This window comes from Cimex lectularius, unplaced genomic scaffold (genome assembly GCF_000648675.2).
Source record: "Cimex lectularius strain Harlan isolate CLEC.00 unplaced genomic scaffold, Clec_2.1 scaffold9, whole genome shotgun sequence".
NCBI classification, from domain to species: domain Eukaryota; kingdom Metazoa; phylum Arthropoda; class Insecta; order Hemiptera; family Cimicidae; genus Cimex; species Cimex lectularius.
This window is the reverse complement of record NW_019392733.1, coordinates 3,467,200-3,491,308: the sequence shown is the minus strand read 5'-3', so window position 1 is coordinate 3,491,308 and position 24,109 is coordinate 3,467,200. Positions and strand designations below refer to the sequence as shown.

The 24,109-nt window shown below is 33.1% G+C and overlaps 1 protein-coding gene across 2 annotated transcripts; it reads right to left on the bottom strand.

Moving 5' to 3' along the window:
- Window positions 1-229: 229 nt before the first annotated feature.
- On the bottom strand, window positions 230-22,520 carry LOC106665382 (serine/threonine-protein kinase D1). Of its 2 annotated transcripts, none has more exons than XM_014391770.2 (15): window positions 22,192-22,520; window positions 20,801-20,941; window positions 20,547-20,685; window positions 20,350-20,481; window positions 20,127-20,296; window positions 15,781-16,051; window positions 15,377-15,501; window positions 15,151-15,315; window positions 14,951-15,080; window positions 13,992-14,162; window positions 13,826-13,930; window positions 10,202-10,470; window positions 9,564-9,747; window positions 4,121-4,389; window positions 230-4,037 (listed from the first exon to the last, which is right to left on the bottom strand). In XM_014391770.2, the coding sequence occupies exons 2-15, from the start codon at window positions 20,924-20,926 to the stop codon at window positions 3,927-3,929; spliced, it is 2,367 nt and encodes a 788-aa protein (XP_014247256.1). In that variant the 5' UTR covers window positions 20,927-20,941; window positions 22,192-22,520; the 3' UTR covers window positions 230-3,926. The 2 variants fall into 2 exon arrangements, 1 of the variants encoding a protein (XP_014247256.1); XR_002910305.1 differs by lacking the exon at window positions 230-4,037 and adding an exon at window positions 6,339-6,476 and having other exon boundaries at window positions 4,306-4,389.
- Between the last annotated feature and the right edge of the window lie 1,589 nt (window positions 22,521-24,109).

The window sequence follows — 24,109 nt, the reverse complement described above, 5'->3', positions numbered from 1 at the left end:
TACAAAAATATTAAAACGAGGCAAATCAAACTGGAAAATTTATTTCCTATACACTTTTATAATACTGGAAAATTTCAATTAACAAAGAAAGCCCTTAACGTAGCTACAAATATATTGCATATTAGAGATTCATTTGTGTTATAGTCTTTTGAAGATAAGTTCAATCTATGTTACATATCACCATGTTTTACAAAACATTTATTATAAAAAATATTATTATTAAATTTCATTTTTTTTAACTACTATAACATTCCTATTAATGATCTCTAGAGCCAGTGTTTCTGGTCTTTCAAATGACATACACAACCTTGAAATACAACCATACAAAGAATTGGAACATCATTGAAAACTCATTTTAATTAATACTCCCCCCCCCCATAATTGGTGGTAGGAAAAACAAGAAAATACTGAAAATTATGGAATGTTTGTCGAATAAAAAGAAAAAATAAAGACAAAAATCCTAATAATTTGAAAAAAGGTTGAATTAAACCGTGTAGATTTTTCTACCTCTTTCATCTACTAATCACAATGTTATTTTTATTCTCAGACTTTGAATGTATATTTTTTCAATGTTACAAAGCACCGTATTTATACAGTACCAGGACACATTTTACAACTTGTTTGATAGAATGAACCAAAAGATTTTGTGGTCTGCCTTTTATACATGATGTGACGTACAAATCAAATGGGTAAAGTTTATCTCAAGGAATTTACGGATATGAGATTGGCCACAATTTCTTCTTTTAGGGTGATTCAAAATTAGAAAACATGCCTGGTATGCAAATGTTAAACTGCTGATATTAAACAGTTTTGTGGGTGATAACACGTTTGAAAACACTAGTTAGAACTTTTTTCTACAAAGACCAAAAATCATTTGTGACCCCAAAGAAAAATTTGTATACAAACAGTACCACATTCAATTAGATAAAATTAAAAACACAATTTTAAAACACTGACGTCAATTTAAAAAATATATCTATCATTTCATGAACATATTCATTTTGGTAGACATTTTAATACAGCAAAGCAAATTTGTAAATAAACAAAAATAATATAATTACTTATTTTTCTTCAAATAGGAATAACATTACCAACTACCTTTCTTATGCTAATTCATTGTTTGTAGTATTCACAGTAAATATAATCTCAATCTATTAACTTTGTCTTATATTAAATTATTATATATTTATTCACATATACACATACATATAATATATTGCACATTGTTTTGTATTTTAATAGTTCAATATAAATAAACGCCTTTTTGTTGTAATTATTGTGATAATACTCAATAGAATAGATTAAAGTACTGTTACTGGATCAAATTTTTTGCCTCCCCCTTCCAAACTGAAAATGTAAATTTTATTTTGATTTTAAATTTTTCATTTACAAAGTCTCTGTTTATTGGCTATATTAATGTGTACTACTTGACATATTAAAGCGCGAAATCACATCCCGTAATCTAAGAGTACATGAATCATTGAAAGTAGTTTGGATCGAGGCTGATCATCGTAGAAATCTGTTATTTTGGAGTAAAGGAAGACTTTTGAATTATTCCCTAATTTAAAAACTAAATTACAGAACAATGGATATCAATAATAATGAAATTTGGTCCTTAACCATCATTTTGACCAGCTTATCTTTGCTGGGTGGGTCTGTAAGGTGCGTTTCAGCCACCATCTTCAGTGTGTCATCCGTAACTTTAAAAAGAACTTGACAAACTGAAGACAGAAAATGAAACTGAATTCTATCTTTCATCTCAATTTTGTAATAGAGCAGAAATGACTACAAACTTGTGAAATTTTGTTTAGCTCGAAAATTCCTTAAGTTTGGACTAATAAAAATTCTGAAGGGGTACCAATATGATCGAGCAAGGAAAACTTTCGCATTACACCCTATAATTTAAAAAATAAGTTACAGAACAATGAACAACAATAATAATGAAATTTGGTTGTTAATGATCATTTTGGCCAGCTTATCCTCATTGAATTGGTCTGTCAAGTGCATTTCAGCCACCATCTTCAGTGTGTCAATGGTAACTTAAAACATACCAATTGGTAAGGCTCAAATTACAGATTAATCCCTCTGCACACCTCAGGAGGAACCCAATTCTAATCTTTATTAATCATACATTTTATTAAGGTCTTGGTTGAAATGAAAAAGGTAGTGTTACGAGTGGGATTCGAACCCACTTTGTACAAACTATTTATACAGTTTTGACCTAGACTAACTGGTTTGTGACACAATGAAGATGGCAAAATGCAGAAATAGCGATACGCCTCCACAGGAGGATCGGTAATGACCAAAATTTCAGGTTCATCAACCCGCAGATAACGCGGAGAAATTTCACAATCAATGTTTTATCGAGTTGAACTTTAAAACTGTTCAGTTACTTTTTGATCAAGTTTAAATGAAGTCTGCCAAATCCCTTTTCCCTACATAATTTACATAAATGCACATTGAGTATTATTATTATTTTTTTTGTCACTGGAAGGAGGGTTTGTTACAATATTTCCCTTTAATTTCGTGACAGTACACATAATGAACATAATGTTATTTTAAGCCCACTTTTATTCTGAACAAGTCTTCATTTTTGGCACAGTTTAACAGAGAGGAAGTTTAATTTCATGATGTTACAAGTCAGATGGGAAGATATTGTACGAGACAAAGCTCTCATACTGTAATACTTCAGTCAATAATTAATTAATCGTTTAACTATACTTTTAATACTAAGTTCACTATGTCGATATCACAAAATTTGCATTATCGAATTGATAATCCATGTTCATTTAAATGCAATGCAAACGGTTCAAACATTGATAAAAAATAATAAATAAATAAAAAGTTGAATACTTAACAAGTAACCAGTATTCAATATTTCATAGGATTCACTGTAAAACTAACATAATCCATAAAAAAATTTTATACAGATATGTCTATATTTAGATTCTGTACTGGGCATTTGCACTGACAATGTTAAATATTTTATTTAAATCAACATTTTTTAAAGATTCATCTCTCTTTCCTGCTTTTTAGTTGTAAGAGAGGAAAAAAGAAAATAACATTACAAGCTGAAACCAGCGATTTTGATAGTTTTAGAATATTCTGTCAAAGTTGTGAACCCTAATCGTCAAACCTTCGAGCCAAATGCACATCCTGATATTTAAAATAGTATACAAGAATATAGGTTTTTTTTTTTTTTAACATAATCACCTTTCTAAAAGGTTTCAAAATAAATTATTCAACTTTTATTTTGTAATGAGTATCCATTGTTTAAAAGGAGTAGAAATGACTTTTATTCAATTGCAAACCCAAATGGAACAAACGCTCTGCGGGTGATCTACTTCATTTACTTAATGCGGCGGGGGATGCAACTCTTACTACATATAATTTTTATCACTAATAAACATAACATAAAAACTAATAATTTACAGTACAACAAATAAATAATTTACATTATTTTTAAGTATCAGAGAGCTATTTTATATAAATTGGGTTCCGCTGTGAGCAACCAAACTAGTCAAGCATAGGATGCAGTCAACTTGTTAATTTCATGAGTTTTTATCAATCAATTTTTGAAATAAATAGTAAGCAGACAAATTGTATTTTGATTAATAAAAATAAATTTTGTTTACTGTTGTACGTCAAAAAATAAAAAAAATTAAAGCGATGTAGTTCGTACATTTCCACCCCCCTTTTTAACCAATACATAATTTGTTCTTTTAATTGTATCAAAAATTATAACAAATATCAACAAGTAATTTCTTTTAAAAAAATTATCCAAAAATTAATGATTCTAGACTGATCATATAACTTATGAGTCAAATTATTTTGTGTGTGTGTGTGTGTGTGTGTGTGTGTACATATGTAGTAGCCATTTTAGTGATATAAACTAATGGAAATTTCATTATTATTTTTTTTTAATACTACAGCTCATCTCTGAAAGTAGCCCAGCGAGCATCATCAGACTCATGAGTGAGATATCGACATCCTGTGGCTTTTTCTAAAGTTCTTAAATCACACCACGTTTCATAATGCTGGAAAAAAAGAAGAAAATAATCTGGAATATATTCTGGACAATGCAAAAGCATCATAGATTGGTTGAAAAAAATTTAATTACCTGCAGCCAAATATGCGAAAGGGATTTGTCTACGGTGAATCGTTTTCTTTGTTTCACTTGAAGCAAATTATTAATCAGATCTCGAGCTTCAGCCGATATCTCCTTCCAAGGATGTGGGGGATACATGAACGCGGCGTTTTGAATTTGGTCATTTATGTCTTCATCTTCATTGAATGGAAACGTGCCACTTAATGAGACATAAACTATAACACCGACACTCCACATGTCGAGTGACCGGTTGTAACCTTTGTTCCTCAACACTTCGGGCGCTAAAATTAAAAGGAAAGTCATATTAAAGATGCTACAATGGAAAGTGATTTTAGTTTTTTTTTTAAATTTATCATTTTTATTATTACACTGACAGGCAAAAAATTCCGCCCACTTGTAATATAACTTGATTTGTATATATTTTTATATATTAATCAAAGCTTCACATTTTTTAATGTTTAATAATTGAGTCTTTGTCTAAGAAAATAAAAAAAATGTAAATTCTTATGGAAAATGAAAAATAAAAAAAGATGGACAGATAAAATTGTTTTAATTTTGTTTTAGATTTTTAATTAACATTTCAATATCGCGTAGGTTCTCCTCTTGCCTTGGATAGATTCCATAAAAATTAAACATTGAAAAATCCTTTATCCTTGTTTTGGATTAAGGATTAAGTGTGTTTACGTCTACTTGATATTCCCAATTTAAAACATAGCATAAACAAATATTTATTGATAAAAACAATGAGACAAATTAAGGGTAGAATTAATTAAGGTTCAACTAAAAACCTTAATTAATTGTAATGATTTAATTGGTCAAGCGGACCACAAAATTAGTGAATTTAAAGAATTAATATGAAGTACACTTCACTAAAGCTCTCTGTGGCCATTTCAATTGTCGTCGAGAATCCAAACCGATTACACGACATTTTAAAAATGGCAAAAGGAGGGAAAACTCATAAGGTGGGGTTGAGATGGGGAGTTGATGTCCGAGTGGATCGAGGTCACGATAGCTCAGGTGGTAGAGCAGCGGCGTATCTAGCCGAAGGTCGTGGGTTCGAATCCCTCTCGTGCCATTAGCTTTTTTTCATCTCAACTAAAAACCTTAATTAATTGTAAAGTTTTTCTGAAACCTACATCACACCCGACCGCATCTCACGATATCTGAATAATTATTTCTTGAGCATAATATCTTATTTCTATATTCATTTAACTTCAACCAACTGGACGCTAGTAATGGGTAATTTTTTTTGGACCAAAATCTATGAATCAGAGTTTGCCAACAGACATATCTGCACGCACATACCCTCTTCATATGCCATTAGTTTTAAGCAAAACTTGTCCACCAAGAACTGTCTTCTTAAATTCAGTGGCATTTCACATGATTCTGAGTATAAAACATCTATGGGAGTAGACTTTAGGTACCCCCATACATTGCCTGATAGTTTTATTAACTCATCTAACGGTTTAAGGGTAGATACTGCCGCATCCCCATATAGAAAACAACCATAATCTATTATTGACCATATCGTGGCTCTGTAAAACAACAAAGCGGTGGCTGGGTCTGACCCCCAGTTTTTATATGTTACCATTTTTAGTATATTCAAATATTTTTCCGCTTTTACGTAACTAATATGTTCTTTCCAACTAAGTGTTTTGTTAAGAAACATCCCTAAGAATTTTATTTCCCTACTTACTTGAAAGGCTTCCTCTGCTAAAATAACTTGGTCCCCCATAGGGATTCTTCTCATTTTTTGAAAAAACGCAGACAACTGATTTTTCTGGAGATAAGCTTTGACCATTCTCAAATAACCATTTTTTAATTATGATCATATCCTCATTAAAAATATATTTTGCTGTTTCTATATCCCTACGTTCAGAGTACAGGCAGATGTCATCTGCATACATCAGTACTTTTATACCATAGGGAGGTCACGCTTAATATCACTCGTAAAAATTGAGAAAAGAATTGGACTCAAGATCCCTCCCTGCGGTAAACCTGATCGAGCATACCGTGGTCCAATTAACTGTCCCTCCACCTTTAAAAACACTTTGCGATTTGATATCAGGTTTATGACCTTACCTACAAAACTATATGGCAAGCCCATATTTACCATTTTTTTGGATAGAGACCCCCCAGGTCAATATTATCATATGCACCCACCAAATCCAGAAATGCTGCGATTACTGTTCTGTTTAACGTAAAATTCAAATTAATGTCTGTAACTAACCTCGTGATATTATGCAGTGTGGACTTTCCTTTACAAAACCCATACTGGAAGTCTGGTAATTTCTTTTCTGATTCCAACCACCATTCCAGCCTGCTTTTCACCATTCACTCAAATGTTTTCATCACACACGAAGTTAAGCTAGAACAACAGTTTGGGTCCTTATTTGGTTTTACGAGTGGTATTACTATACTGTTTTGTCATTGCATTTTTTTTCCAAATCTCATTGAATATGACCAAGAGTTCTTCAATTTTTCTCTTACGTAAGTTATACAACATAATATAGGGAATGCCATCTGCCCCTGGAGCTGAACTGTTACTTCTTTTTACACGTTTCTTAATTCATCCAGTGTGAAATCCCTGAGGAGGCATCTGTTCATGTTCATGGTATTTTCATAATCTAGGACGGCTGATTTGTTTGCAACATAGTCTGGAGTAATCCTCTGTAAAAATTCTTCCGCCCACTGTCCTTTTACAGTAGGGGTGGTATTGTTTTTAAACTTATGATTTTTTATTGCCCTGATCCTTGACCAAATAGTTTTTAGTGGTGTTTGTTTATTTAAAGTCTCACAGAATTTTTCCATGTCATTATTTTTTCTTTAATTATAATTCTTTTAGTTTCCATGCATGCTTTTTGGTAAATTAACCAGTTTTCGTATGTCGTTTGCTTTTTATACAGGTCGAATGCCCTCCTCCGTTCTTTCACTTTCCTTGAGACAGTGTTATTCCACCAAACATAATGATATTTCGTACGGACAACTTTTCTGTTCATTACCGGTATCGAATATTGAGCTGCTGAGCTTAATTGATTATTGAATTTGTCATATGTTGGTTCGGCTGGCGGCTCTCCTGATAATATAAACTGTTGGAATTTCCCCCAATCTGCCTTTTTAACGTCTCATACTTTTTTGGAGGGAACTATATCCCTTTTTTTAACGTTAATATCATTCATCTTTAAAAGAATAGGCAAGTGGTTTGATCCAAGAGGATCGCAGCCTACTGACCATTGAAAATTACAAGCTAACTCTGACGAACAAAATGTGATATTCACCGCGGATTTGTTTTGGATTGATTGAACGTTGGTTCTCCCGTATTTAAAAATGAAAGTTGGCAGTTATGAGCTGCCTCTAGAAGATTCCGTCCCTTTTTGTCAGTTCTACTACTGCCTATAGCCATATGATGGCGATTAAAATCCCCTGCTACAAGGATCTGTTTTGGTAGCCCGTTAAAGAATTTTTCCCATGTTGAAATTTCATGAGCCTCTTTGTGAGTATTGTATACAGACATTATATTTTCTCACTTTTGTTTGTCATAACTTGTGCTCCAATACTGACGATATTTGCTCGGCAATTAGCAATATTCAAATTGGTATATGGAATATTTTTCTTTATGAGGTAGGCTACACCAGACCGTCCTTCTGCTCAATCTTTTCTTAATATATTATACTCTCTGAAATAATATGATCGATTTGGTTTAAACCAGGTTTCGGATATAGCTATTATATCAATCTTTTTGTTATGAATGTGTGCTTCTAAATTTCCTTTGTTCAATACGAGAGATCTTGCATTCCATTGCATAACTGTGAATACCTCTGTCATTTGTTATTGAATTGAATATTGATTATATTGAAAAGGGGGAGTTTTAGAACATGCTGTTCAATAGTTTGTATTATTTCTGAGGTCGTATTCAGATCAACCGATTTGTCTTTCAGTAAATCTTTTAACACATTGAAAATCGATTCGCATATGATGCTAAAATTCAAAGATTTCGCTTTGAATTCAACTTCTATTGGTCTATGCGGATTATGTTGGATTAATCCACCTGGAATATTTTTATGGGGTTGGGATTATCGGGGAATACAATCATTTCTGGGCTTGCTGAGATTCTGACTCCGGAGAACACATACGTTTTTTATTTTCTTTGTTTTCGCTATTTTTATTACTATTGATTGGGGTGAGAGGGGGAAATAAATCTATATTCTTTATTTCCGAACTATCGGTTACTTTAGCGTAAGATTTTTTATTTATTCGCATTTTAGCTTCGTTATAAGAAATATTATCTTGAGCCATAAGTACCTTGATTGATTTTTGTTTTTTAAATTCCGGGCACTCGGTTTGTGAAAACACAGAATGAGGGCCTTGACAGTGTATACATTCCAATTTTTCTGTGGTTTTATTGCAATCCTTTTTTTTTGTGTGTTCTTCTAGACAGTTAGCGCATCTTAATGCTCTTGGATGTGCCTATATCTCAAGTACTTGTAACATATTATGACATTTTTCACAAATGGTTCAATCTTACATCTTATGTAGTGTATATATAACTTTCAGGTAATGTTTGACCTCTAATGAAAATTAAGACCGTCCTCGTTGGAATTAGTTACCTACGTCTTTTGTCGATTTGGATTTGTCTACTTTCCGGTTGAACCTTTTGTCTTCCATCACTTCAAAACCCTCCTCACGAAAATCCAAAGGTAAAGAAAATGTTTTTCTAACCTACATCACACCAGACCACATCTCACGATCTTTAAATAATCATTAATTAATGGTTACTAAATATTACATATTAAATAAAACTTTTTTCTTTTGAACTTAAAAGGAGTGAGAGCGAATTGAAGCAAACACTTTGAATTTCACGATGCAAAATAAATCAGGCTGAGGGGTCATGTAATGGCCGAGAATATTGACAAGGAAAAGCATTTTACCATCCTAAAATCGGTCCCAAAAAGGTTAATGAGAAAAACTACTTCACTTGAGTGCAGAAATCACCGAGGAGTTCATTGCTCAAAAACTTGCAATGTTCTGGAAGGATGGAATTACAGAATTACATGAAAGATGGCAACAAATAGTGGAACAAATGGTTAATCTATTTTTGATTAAATTTGTTTAAAAGTACATGACATTTTTATTGAATTTACCATCAAAAAACATTACGGACTTATTTTCCAACCTGATATATAAAAAATCAGGGTTAAGGCAAATTTGAAGGAAAATAAAGCTTAGAGTTGATGAGATCTACCATCTGTCCATTCTATATTACAAATTATACCTTCATCTGGTTATCCTATTAAAACGAAGCCAATACAACTGCCCATTGCACAAAAATAATATATTTTTTTTATTATATAGCAATTGAGCATATTTCTTTTCTTTCAAATATGCCTTATCCCTGATTTTTTATATGCAATTACAATACTAAATCTTGTATTTAAAAATATAGCCTAGAACTTACCTAAATAAGCCGGTGTACCGACGACAGAACGGCGAAATGATTTCTCGCCGATTATACGAGCGAAGCCGAAATCACAAAGCTTCACTTGTGGAAAATCAGAGTTGGAACTTAGCAAAACATTTTCAGGCTTGAGATCACAATGAACGATGTTTTTGCTATGCAGATGTTTCAATGCAACTAAAATCTGTTAAAAAAGAAAAAAAAATCAGTAACTATTTTAGGGTTTCTTCTTTACACAAAATTTAATTTTTAGCAATCATAGCAAGAAGGTTTTAAATTTTAAAGTTTGTAATTAATGGATTGTAGTTAGAATAATTTGAAAGTATGGTGAAGTGTTAAAGCTTTGTTAAGTTTATTTATGATTTGGCAATCATCACAAGCAATTTAGATAAAAAAATAATACTTTTACTTGTTTAAATTATACCATAAAAGTGTTATTAGTTAGTTCTTGATATACAAAAATTATCTTTTTCTGTCAAATAAAAGATTTATCAAAAACTACTTTTTCTTGTTTTATTAATAACTACCTAAACCATTATGTGCACCAGTGATTGTATTGGGATATGGTATATATTATATGCATGGTACATTTTTAGATCATGCAGTAATTAAAAAAAGGGGGGGTCATACCAACTTACTTGTGTTATAAGAAATTTAGTTATTCTTTCTGACAGTCGAGCACGTTCACTGGACAAAATCATTTCAAGCATGTCACCTTTGAGTTTCTCCATAATAACAAAAATTCTGTCAGGCGTTTCAAACATGCACTCAAGATTAACAACACCTTGATGTGACAGGTTTTGTAAAATTGCAACCTCATTTTTCAACTGAGCTTCTTGTTTTGTTGGAAATCTCAGCTTATCAATAACCTTAACAGCTACAGACCTTGACGTTTTCCTGTGAATTCCTGGACACACAATTGCAAACACTAATTACACACGCATACACACAGATTAGTCAATAAATTTCTCTCAGAACAATAATTCCAATACAATTCTATAGTGTGTCACATTAGAGATAAATTGTTGCAACAAAAAAATAACTTTTAGCAAGGTTTCACCGAAAAGCAAGTGAAAAATTGCATGTTTGGATGTTGTATAGCTTTTTCGTCAAATTAACCCTTTTTATCTTCAAATTAGCCTTTTTTACTTCAAATTAGTCATTTTTAACTTTAAATTAACCTTTAACTTCAAATGAACTCTTTAATTTCTAATTGACCTTTTTTTCTTCAAATGAACCTTTTGTTATTTCAAATCAACCCTTTTTATCTTCAAATTAACCTTTTTTAAATCAAATTAGTAATTTTAATTTTAAATTAACCCTTTTTACTTCAAATAATCCTTTTTAACTTCAAATCAACCCTTTTTATCTTCAAATTAACCTTTTTTAACATCAAATTAGTAATTTTAATTTTAAATTAACCATTTTTACTTCAAATAATCCTTTTTAACTTCAAATTAACCCTTTTTAATTTCTAATTGACTTTTTTTTATCTTCAAATGAACATAAATATACTTTTTTCTTTCCACAAGGTAGATTGGGGATGAGGCCAGGAAGAAAGAAACAACATTTATTTTCTTGTCAAGCTTTCGGCAGAATATATCGCCTTCATCAGGACTCATCATAAACTGTTTATCGAAGGTGGGTTCTACCGGTTATCCGTTATCCACACATGTACCTGTTCATATAATATAACGTTTTTTTTCGAAGTCCTGATGAAGGCGATATATTCTGCCGAAAGCTCGACAAGAAAATAAATGTTGTTTCTGTCTTCCTGGCCTCATCCCCAATCTACCTTGTGGAAAGAAAAAAGTATATTTAAACTGAGAAGGCTGATCAATCACTAAAGAAAACTTCAAATGAACCTTTTTTTTTTAATTTCAAATCAATCCCTTTCACCTTCAAATTAAACTTTTTTAATTTCAAATTAACCTACAAAACGGAATAAAAAACTGAGTTGATGATAATATAAGCATGTAAAATAATTCTTGTATATAAATTAATTATTCTTTTTATGTAACGTCTTGGTTGAGATGAAAAAATTAGTGTCACGAGTGGGATTCGAACCTTTCGCCTTTCGGACCTTCGCCTCAATACACCGCTGCTCTAACCATTTGAACTAACATTACTTCGATCCACTTGGACACCAACTCCCCCATCTCAACCTACAAACTTTCGAATTTTCCCTCTTTTTGCCATTTGTTGTAGGTTGATATGGGGAGTTGGGGTCCAAGTGGATCCAAGTCACGATATCAAAAGTAGTTAGACTATCAGTGTTTTGAGCTGAAGGTCGTGGGTTCGGATCCGGCTCGTGACACTAACTTATTCATCTCCAGCCAAGACCTAACATAAAAAGAATAATTAATTGATATACAAGAATTATTTTACTCGCTTCCCCCCCCCCTTCTCTGTAGGCCAAGGACCGATGTTATTGTTACATTGATATAATTTAGATGTGTTAATTAAAATAAAAAATTGTATAGTCTTCTTTTCTTTATTGTCATTGTCTTCTTTTTCTTTGTATAGAAGACAATTTTTTTTAGATCTGTTGTTGAAGTTTAGGTTTATTTAAGAGAAAATATAAATATCAAGCATTGTTTGTTTTTATATTTAAATATATATAATTTTTAATTTTAATTGCAGTTAATTTTCTTATGGGCTTTAAGAAACCAATTAATTTATATTTAAAAATAAAAATCTCAAATAATTAATAGAAGAATAATATGTTTTTATATTTAATTATATGTAATTTTTTAATTGCAATTGTTTATCATACGGTCTGATCAGAGACCAATTATTTCATATTTTTTAAAATTCTCAAATACACAGGAATTTAACAGCACATTTTACTTTATGAGACTTTATACAAGGTTTTAAATCTTTTTATGCCTTAAAGAAAGGGTTAATTTCAAATTAAAAAGGGTTAGTTTCACATTAAAAAAAGTGTGTAGTATTTAGTGACCGTTAATTGATGAATATTTAGAGATCGTGAGATGCGGTCTGGTGTGATGTAGGTTTAGAAAAATGTTTTCTACGCTAATACCAGAAATCATGCGATATCAATAACATACATATAACACACAAAACATATAATACAACATATAAAACAATCATTACACTCCTCATCTTAAACAATTCTACTAGTCTAAACCCCCAACAATTTATCTCTCCTTTTCCTAATAATCCTGAAAGGCTAACTAGGCCCGAACGACAAACCATTACCCTTTTTTCCATTGTCAGTCCCTTTCTCTTCAAAGAAGCAGACTCCTCATAGAAAACTGAATTTCTATCCCTACTTCCTTCCCCACTCCTTCAAAATCAAACATATATAAACAAAAAACATTAATATCTCACTAACACCTCAACAAGGCACACAACCGTGACACATCTACTCAGAAAACACACACTCTGAGTGAGTACAAATCCTTTGATTAAACCTAAAATTTCTATATTGTGTTCATCACTGTGTAAATTCATTTTTTCACATCCCGCATGTATTTGTAAAATTTAAATAATGTTTATAAATCCCAGGCTCCCAAGATGATCTCAACAAAGATCAAAACGTTGGCACGATAAAGAAAATGTTTTTCTAAAACCTACGTCACACCAGACCGCATCTAACAATCTCTAAATAGTCATTAAAAAAAAGCTTAATTTGATGTTAAAAAGGTAAATTTGATGTAAAAAAGGGCTAATTTGGTGGGAAAAAGCTACATAAAAATTAGGATACATATTAGTAAAACTTGTCCTGACATAAAACAATCACAGAATTACAGTTACATGCTAAACAGCAAAGCAAATATGCAAATACAAGACAGTATAAACTGAAAACACATCTTAGCAAAGGTGTTTTAAAAACCAGATTTTATTTCACAAGAAAGAAAGGAGTAAAATCATTGCTATATGTAGGCAAAATTAGACAAGAGCCATATTAAATATGTTACTGAAGGTTTAAAAATTAAATAAATAAATAAAAAATAATAAAATGAATAGATTTTTGTCAAACAATGCATTTAAGCATAAATGTTTGTTTTAATAATTTACAAAGTTATTTATAGTTTCACTTATAAACAATTTATTCAAGAAAACTGTTACAATAGAGAAGTGTGAAAATTGGTTCCAGATTGCATACACCACAGTGCAGCCTGACATGAATATCACAGTGAATAAAACAAGATTAGAAATGATACAAAAAGGCGTAGCAAAACCATGGGGTGCATATAAATAAATAAAAATATATATCACTAGATAAAACTACTCACCGCCATAGACTATGCCAAACTGTCCAGAGCCTAACACCTCATCAGGGAATATCTGATAAAGCTGAGTCATGTCTGTAATACGATCTTCAGACTCATTTTCTGATGCTTAAAACAAATTAATTTTTTATTTAATTGAATACAAATATATAATAGCTTAATTATATACTTGAGGGTGGTGGAGTAACTGGCATTAAAGCATGTCTAATTGCAGTTTCCCATGATTTTGCCATATGAGATCCACAGTCTCCATTAGAACTGTAATTCATCTCTTCACCAACATAATAGTCGACCTGTGATGTTTTAATTTCGAAACAATGTTTAGGATCTGGCAAAAGATCTGAAATTATAAAGGTATAGTTAATAACAAAAAATAAACATTTAATTAAACAATATTTCACAATTAAATTTAACACGTTCAATACAGGCTGGAATTTCAGATACTTTGGTTTCTGCCAAATTTCAGCAGATAAAGACTGACATTGGTTTCAGGTTCCTGAGACCAAGTTGTTGAAAAGAGAAAGGGTTATACTTACCAGGTTATACTGGGCTTACATATGGGCAATTGCTGGCATAAAAGAGACTGCGTCAGCGCACACTATGCACTGGAAACTAAGCGTTGAGCATATTTTACTATGCAGAAAACTACAAGCCTGCAGGATGAGCTATAGAGTCCCTCCTGACCTATATGTGGCCTTACGGCAGCATGCATGGATCGTTGTTTGAGTACTTCAGGGCTATAAGAAGTTTTAACTGTACACAGGGTATTTCAGGGTTAACTATCAATACTGCCATGGTGGATTCACTAAATTAAACATAGTTCAGTGTCACCAGGACACGGTTTCTATCTTGACTCTTTCATAAGATAATATTTTTGTGATTTTAATCTAAAACCAGACTTTTTTACATAAATTTTTTTATGTATTATTTCATTATTATTTATATTTTTTTATTATTTATTATTATTGTATGTATTATTTATTTATTTTTTTCATTTAAAGCGCAGAGGTGATGACCATTTGATGTTTGTAGCCCATAAATAATACATACATACACACATACTTTGGCTCCCGTGAAGGTCAGCCGTACTGAACGTGTTAAAAACAGTATGAGTTGAATAAAACTCACCACCACACTTTTTAGCAGGACTTATCGCTAATATTTCAACAAGAGGAATCTCCTTATAATACTTAGATCCAGTATCGCTTTGAAACAAAGTAATTGACTTTGAATCCAGTCTCCAATAGTGTCGTTTTTTCTTAAAATCCATACTTATTAAAAATATGTTCAAAAATATAAAAACAATGGAGTGTCATTAAGAAACTTACACCAGAGTCTTTGTTTGTAGAATGGACCAACCAGCCTTCTTTAATTACTTTTGAACCTCGGCGCTTGGTGTGCTTAATTGACTGAACGATTCTCATTAGAGGGATATTATTGCTAGATGAAGATTGTTGATTTCCATCGATTTGATCTCGGAAAGCTGGGTTTTCCTAGATAATAAAATTTACACAAGGAAATATTATGGTCTGTTAGAAAAAACGCTGAACTTACATTGTGATCACCGATTTCGACAGTGATTAACTCTGAAAGGGGTGACTTTCTTTCATTATCGCTATCTTCATCAGTAACATCCCTTCCACTGTCAGAAATAATTCCACTATCTGAATAATCACCGCCTGAAATGTTTAGAAATATTGTTAGTAGAGAATGTAAAGTGTAAAACGTATGATTTGTTTTAATTTCTATCATTTTAAAATCCATTTTATGGCTTTTAATATGAAATTGTTTCCTAAAATGTTAAAATAAATGCTGAAAAATGAATTTTGTGATGACAACGATACCAAATTGGAAAATTGGACAGGATTTTGGATGTTACAGGAAATTTTATTCTTCAGGTATTTGTTTAAATGAGATTTGTTAGTAATTTAAAAAAATTATTAGTCAAACTTATTTACCTTGTTGATTATTCTCACCAGTACAATCTTTGGCAACTTTATCAGTACATTTTTTGTGAACATTTATGTGGCAATCTTTACATTGTACTCCTTGTTTGAACAGTCCTTTGAGTAATTTTTTGCAAATTTGGCAAATAGTCGGCCTCGTGTAACTGTGCAGTACAAATGTGTGAGGGATTTTAATTTGCGCGTTATTTTCTTTGTCGTTCCAAGTGCTTCTAGAATTAAGAGACGGGGATCGGCTCGTTTTTCCAGAGCCAGGTTTATTCGACTGTAACAAAAACAAAAAAAAAACACAAACTAACTGAATGTCACTCTAATAAAAAATGAACACAAAACTTTTTTTTTCGTTCTTTTAGTACTAACCATTTAAGCCAATTAACTTTCATTTATCAATATTGGAACCATTGTATATTAAACAGGCCATGAAAGTGTTGTTACAAAAACACATTAGTATTGAGAGCAACATTACATTATCTTTTGAACAAAGATTCTATTCATAATTGTATTTTCATCAATTGTATTTTAGATTTTCTGAATGTATACAATGTCTATTATAGAATTGCTTCACCTCAACTAATTTTATTATAGAAAATTGTAAATTCCAACAGCTGACTAACCCAAGCACTTACGTTGACCAAATTAGCTTATGACTTAATATAATTTACAGTAAATAAATTAAAGTAAATAATAAAGTAGTATTTGTGTCACACTGTGTAAGACAATCCCCTTAATGTTGTTTTGTTTACTCACTTTGGGATTTGAGCCAGTGAGAGAAAGACCTCTGCCCGAGTAAGATGCTCCGTTTAATAATTGGTCCTGNTTTTTATCTCAACTAAAAACCTTAATTAATTGTCAAATATTAATTGGTCAAGCGGATCACAAAATTAGGGAATTAGTAAAAACGTTTTTCTTTGTACACATGAATATTTTTTCCTTTTCCTCTATGCCTAAAGTGCTAATGGGAGGATATGAGATAAGATTTTCCAATTTCTAACTCGTACATCGCGTCCTAAACATTAAGCTCCTAGTGATAAGTTTTTTTTTTTGTATTTAAGATTTACGGATTTTTTAAGGCAAAGGATGAAAATATGAAAATGAAAAGAACAACTTAAACCTAGCCCTTTTACCTTTAAGCCACAAATAACTTTTTTAAACACACATCGGCTCTCTATTTTTCTTTGTTTTAAATTTTTTTAAAATGATTTTGAGCCAATCGTCAAAGTTACATAGAGTAACCCAAACATATTTGCAATGGTACTACGTAGTATTATTACATTCTCACCTTCCTTCAACCAGTAGTAAAATTGAAGCATGACCATTTTTTTTAAATTTGTTGGTAATAAGAATTAATTTCCTTATTGTAGAAAATTGTTTTTTAAACCCTACACTGGGCATCTGCATTTGATAAAAGTATTTTCCAAAATGGGTGAACCTTCATTTCTGGTACCTTGCACCAACAAGGTTTTGAAGAATTTCATGGATAAAAAGGTTTTTGGAAGATTAGAATTTTCTACAGGGAGCAATGAAGCTACTATCAAAGAGGTGGTAGATGATAAAATAAAAGTTTACCTCCGGATAAAACCTTGTAATATAATGTCCATCACTGATGAAATTAACNTAAATGAAAGTTAATTGGCTTAAATGGTTAGTACTAAAAGAACGAAAAAAAAAGTTTTGTGTTCATTTTTTATTAGAGTGACATTCAGTTAGTTTGTGTTTGTTTTTATATGTGTTACAGTTGAATAAACCTGGTTTTGTCTTTGTCCTCAACTAACAACAATGGTCGCTGCTCATGAGCGTTAACCAATAGATCATAAAGATTTTCATTGTAAATTTCAATGAACCCTATCCAGATGGAATAAACAAGGTTATTGTCTGACTGAATGCTGACCTTTTTTAACCGTTCAAAATTTGTTTCCATTGCAGTATGGTCGGTAGTACTAATTGTTTGATTTAGAATTTTTTTTGTTTCACTTGTTTAGGCGCAAATTTCAGTATTTCTTTTTTGTACAACTTGTTGGCATTAACTTGCTTTTCATATAGAACTATGAACCTAGAAGCTGTTTCAGGGTAGCACCGACCAGAAAAGTCTTCCTTACCACAAATACTTGCAAAAACTGTATAAAGGCATCTCGGAATAAGACCAGGCTGTAAAGGTGTGCCTTGTACAGTGTATGTCTTTCCAGATGTTGTGGTCCCATACGCAAAGATCATATTGTTTTCACCGTTCAAAAAACTTTTTAAATTTTTTTAAAAGGTTTTTTCAAAAATTACACTGGGTGGGAGTGAGAAGGAAGATATCAGTGAATCTATATTTATAAATTAATTCCTCTCTGTTGAGGAAAATTTTTGTTTGTACAAATTTTCCAAGAATCTCGTAATTCTTATTGTTAATTTCATCAGTGATGGACATTATATTACAAGGTTTTATCCGGAGGTAAACTTTTATTTTATCATCTACCACCTCTTTGATAGTAGCTTCATCGCTCCCTGTAGAAAATTCTAATCTTCCAAAAACCTTCTTATCCATGAAATTCTTCAAAACCTTGTTGGCGCAAGGTCTAGGTACCAGAAATGAAGGTTCACCCATTATGGAAAACACTTTTATCAAATGCGGATGGATGCTCAGTGTAGGGTTTAAAAACGTAAAAATTTTGGCGAGTAAATTTTTAAAGTTTACAGCACACAGAGGATACACATTTATTGCAAGAATTTCATTTTCATCTCTATGTTCTGTAATACTAAAATTTTAAAATTATAATCATTGATGTTGAATATAAAAAAAATATATATTGTCACAATTACTAGTTAATTGTAACAATATATGGTAGCAGAGCATGGTTCATATATTGTCACAATTAACTAGTAATTGTTTTTAAGGAAGGGATGGGACTTTGTCTAGGTCCCAGAGGAAACCCCTCGATCGGTCTGACTATAATTTTTTGAAATTTGCCAGATACCTTTTTTTATTGATTTTACCTTTAACAATAAAATTGATCTTTATTTGTTATAATGGATAAAATTTTGAAATGTTAGAATTAAAAGAAATGAAATACACAAAATTAAAATTTTATATCTTTAGAAAATTATTTTAATAGTTTAAATATTACAAAATAAAAGTGAAACTTAAACAATTTAACCCACTGGTTTTTCCTTTTTCAATCTTAAGATAAATTTGAAATTAAAATTTAATGACAGTTGAAGAAATAGTATTTTGTTTTACTCACAGGACCAATTATTAAACGGAGTGTCTTACTCGGGCGGAGGTCTTTCTCTCACTGGCTTAAATCCCAATGTGAGTAAACAAAACAACATTAAGGGGATTGTCTCACACAGTGTGACAGTTGATAAAATAACACAATAATTTATAGGGATTTTTAAAAATTATAATGCTTGGCTGGGCTGTAAATCTGATGAATTGCCAACCCAGTAGGAAAAAAGGAACTTGCCAAAAACATGGAGGGCCTAGAAACATAAAACCAGGACTCCATCAAACTAGGGTCACCATAATTTAAGATTGCTTTAACTGGACGAGTGTTTTGCCTTGTTTGGGAGACCAATATTAAATGGAAGAAGATCAAATCAGTCAATGCCAGAGTACAGAGGCAAGTCATGTAGTCGACAGATGAGGAGAGTCCAAGAACTGGGATTCAACTGAAGAGAGGAATATTGACGCCAGGAGAGTCGACTGACGAGAGGAATACCAAGGCTACGAGAGTGAAATGCCAAGGCCAGGAGAGTAGACTGATGAGAGGAATACCGAGCTCAGGAGAGACGAATGACGAAAGGAATGCTGAAATCAGGAGAGTTGACAGATGAGAGAAATGCTGAGGCCAGAAGAGACGACTGACAAGTGGAATACTGAGCCCATGAATGTTGCCTAGGAGAGGAATGCCTAGGCCAGGAGAGTCAATTCAAGAGGAGAGCCCTGAGACCAGGAGTGTCCCAAGGCCAGGAGAGTGACTGATGAGAAGAGTTTATTGAAGAGAATAGTCCTGAGGCTAGGAGAGTTGACTGAGAAAGAGAGCCCCAAGACGATGAGAGTACAAAAACAAGAGGAAAGGAGGGACCAGTAAAGGCAGCAAGAGGCTGAAAAATGAGACTGTTCTTGGCGTGCGTTGTCTTGGGTCAGTGCATACTGTGAATAGGCTTACCTCTAGACTTAGAGTTATAGCCTAACTTATGTCACTAATATAAATGTTTAGATCTAGACCATTTTGTAATAAATGCATATGAATCTAATTTCTATGATTTTTTGCAGTTCGCTAAATTACAGATACTTAATATTTTAATGTAAATCTTTATTTTTATTTCTTAGTTGTGTGAGAAAAAAATGTAATCACCATAAATGAATCATCTGCTGCTGATGACAAGGAAGAAGTGGAACCTGTCTCAGAAGCACTGCGAGGAACATGTAATGTTGAAGAGGTCCTATTTCTTGACTCAATACAACTTCTTGAACAATTATTCGGTATTCGTACGACACATCTTTTATGGAAATTCAGCCCACAACCTGAAAAAAAAAATATATATGTTCATGTTGATATTAATTTATATAAGATTTACCTTCGCATTTGAGCCCCTGGCGAACCAAGCCAAACAACATTTCACCGCAGAAGTCACAAAATGTCGGTGTTTTATAAGAATGAACAGTAAGAGCATGTGGTCTAATTGGCTGTTCCTCCACTAAACATTGAGCTGCAAATAAATAAATTTTTATTCATCTGTTTAAATGATTAATTACAAATAAATAAAATGTATACCTGTAAGCACAATTTCAACAAGAGTTTCATCAATTACATCGGAAGCACAGTTGATAATTTGTAAAATATTTGGGATCGAATAGTCATGTCTGAATAAAAGGATCCTTTCATTAAGTCTGTTAACACCGTGTTCGGGACACTGGAATATGACACTCAATTAGTTTTTACATTAATTAATTACATTCCTCCATACCAATGTCTAATTCAAAATAAAATGCGTGCTATTAAAAATATTTAAAAACAACCAAACTTACCTTTGCATTGATAAATTCACAGGCATGTTCCTTGAGAACTTTCAGAGTTAAATTCGATGTATCGACAGTAACAGTGTCTCGTATAAGGCCAAATTGGAATATGAACGTGATTTCTCGAGAATTCATATTAATTGTTGAAATCTTTTAAACATAAAAGAAAAAAAAAATTAGTCCTGTGACCATAAAAAAGTGTTGATAAATTTCAATAATTTGTATTAAATGAAATATAACATCTTCAGATTGACAACAAATCTGATATGTATCTTTAGACTGACAACACGAAAATTTGATATGTGGTATCTTGTGACTTAGTACCTCTTTGAAAAGTGTTCAATTGTGGCAGAGAGCAAATGAAAAATCTGTGCTTTTTTTTTTAAACTATGAAAAACATCAAAGTTGGGACAATAGGTATCTTATGAATGACACCAAATATCAAATTTAATTAATATCATCTTGTGATTGACAAGTGTTTTCTTTTGACTTAATTTAACTTTGACAAGTCTCAAATTATGGCCGATCGCTAAACTGAAAAGTGTTTTCTTTTGACTTAATGTAACTTTGACAAGTGTCAATTTATGGCTGACAGCTATATCAAATTTGATAAATAGTATCTTGAGATTGATAACATGAAAATTTGATATGTGGTACCTTGTGACTTAGTACCTCTTTGAAAAGGGTTCAATTGTGGCTGAGAGCAAATGAAAAATCTGTCTTCTTTTTTTTGACCAATGAAAAACATCCAATTTGGGACAATTGGTAACTTATGAATGATAACAAATAACAAATTCGATAAAATCATCTTGTTACTGACAAGCGTTTTCTTTTGACAACGCAATCGTGTCAAGTGTCAAATTATGGCTGACAGCATATCAAATTTGATATATAGTGTCTTATGACTGACAAGTGTTTTCTTTCTTTGAAAAGTGCTAATTTATGGCTGACAACGAATGTCAAATTTGATAAATGTTGTCTTATGACTGACAAGCGTTTTCTTTGGCCTTAGTTTATTATTTTAACAAATATCAAATTGTGGCTAACAACAAAAGAAATATTCCGATTTTTTTTACCAACGTTAATTGAGAATTTTGTGACTCGTAATATACAAATAATGACACTCGTTGTATCTTGCGACTGTCAAGTTGAAACTCCTGTTCGTTACAACTAAGGTGACAAGTGTATTTTGTGTATAGATTTTCTTTAACAACAAACGGAATATCTGACATGTGACGTCCTATTTATTACAAACCGGCCTGGCACACTTGTTTAGTATTGTCTCAAATAGTTGTCTGTTGTCATCCGGCAAATAATTGTTATTCAAGGCGAATCTTTTAACTAGGACAGAGTACTCGCACACGGATACACTAATATTTGAGGTGATTACTCTTACTTACTTAATAATAAAACGATTTCCTGTTTGGACCGTGAACATTAATGCTCAGAGGGCGGATTTCATGAATGTTAACAGGTAGCTGGCAGCTGAAATAAAAACAAAATAAACGCTCCAAATGTGAAAACTAGCCGGAAGGCGAGAGAAGTCAACGAGGAGGAAGGGCTCAGTGGATGAATAATTTGAAATAAAAAGGAAGCGGGCTCAAACAATCTGATCTCGTAGCACACGCGAAAAACACAAATGAAAATAAAGTGAACCGCGGACGAGGGAAGGAAACTGAGTAAGAACAAGAACCAAGAAACAAATATTTTCGGGGTCACGGATTTTGACAGACGTCAAATCTAGGTGAAAGGGGACGAGTCGTCTCGTCACTGGCTAGACAGCAGTGGTGGGCGAGCCGGATGAGTGACGACACTTTAGCACTTCGGTGAACTTAGTACCAAAGATAAGACAGTTTACCTGTAACTTCATTTTAATTCAAATTGGAAGCTTTAACTGAGAGCGAGAGGACAATTTTTCGTCCAGTTTCCCTTTTTCCCCCATTATTTCTGTCAGTCCTCCTTGCTGTTGTTGGTGTTTGAGTGTCGTCCCAGTGTCTAGCAAGTCACTCTTTTTCCTTTTGAGCTTAGAATAGGAGAAAATTATGTACTGCAAGTTGCCTGAATGAGTATTTCTGGCAGGTCTTAACTGCGTCGAGGTTGAGGTTGGTGTCCAGTTGGTACTGGACGGTCTGGACTTTTCCCCTGTGAGTTTGAAGCTAACCATATAGGCCATCTAAAACTAGTCTGGAACTGTTAAAAAAACGTGCAAGCTGAGGTTTGCATCAAGGTAATGAGGGAATTTCAGGCAGCCCCTACATAAAAACGGAGCCGGAACATTACATAAGCTAAATTCCATTTTTTGGCATAACCTATATCCAAATTATAAAAGAAGGACTGGAATTTTGGCTAACTAAAGAACACAATAAATACTGGGAAAAACCAGACGGGGGTTGACGATCCCATCGCCCAAAGCTTTGCAATCAGTCAATGACAAATAAAATGTCTTTTCAGGAGTCATACTCAATCCAGTATTCCCTTCCCAACCCTTGGCTGCAAGGGGGCTTTCCAGGCGAAAAATAATGATGTAGCCTAGAGTGCATGGCAAATACTCTGAAGCACAAGTCGAGTGATGTCGTGTACGGTCAGCCGACCTTGCAAGGCAGTCATAACGGCGGGTGTGCGGCCAGTCACACATGAGGACTGGTAAACCGGATCCCTCGGGGGATGGAGCCGGATCAACTGAACAACGGGTGCAAGCGTCTACCAGGCCCAAACGCTTGCAATTGCGGTTTGGATTCGTAGTGGTACGTGGTGAGACCCCTGGCGGGTACTCGGAGCGAGAGAGCTGTCCCGGTTGTTCTGGCAATCAGAGCACACATACCGGATAGCTGCACTCCTCTGGGGGTGGTTGGCATTTCCACTTAAAACCAAAGCCGTCGTCGGAACGTATCCGGAAGTCCCTATGCTAGGGGGGCCCCTCCACTCGGGAGAGATAGAGTTGCCTTCTCTATCTACGGGAGTACGGCGAGAGGTTCGGGAGAATTCATGTCGGCCCTTTGAACCACTTGCTGTGCGGCACACGGTCAGGTTCATTATTTGTCTGACCCACCCCCTGGACGGGACAAGTTGGGAAGAAGGCGGTTTGGGTCCTTAGGGGCCTGGACGGTTTTCTACACCGAGCCCGTGGGCATAGCACTAACCGCCCGCGAGCAGAGATGCGTCGTCTCCCATCTTGAGAAACGAACGTCTCATAAGGCCATGTGCTAGGTGCGGACGAAAAAGAACCTCATCGTCTTTCTCAAGAACCCTGAAAGGGAGCTTAATGTAAGGAAAAGGACTACTAGCACAAACAACTGAAAGAAATTAAAAACTCTAACT

Excerpts from the sequence above, each read along its gene's own strand:
- LOC106665382 (XM_014391770.2), bottom strand. The coding sequence starts at position 20,926 with ATGAATTCTCGAGAAATCACGTTCATATTCCAATTTGGCCTTATACGA. Across the intron at positions 20,686-20,800 it reads GTGAATTTATCAATGCAAAG|TGTCCCGAACACGGTGTTAA; the intron begins GTAAGTTTGGTT and ends GTCATATTCCAG. Across the intron at positions 20,297-20,349 it reads CCAGGGGCTCAAATGCGAAG|GTTGTGGGCTGAATTTCCAT; the intron begins GTAAATCTTATA and ends TTTTTTTTTCAG.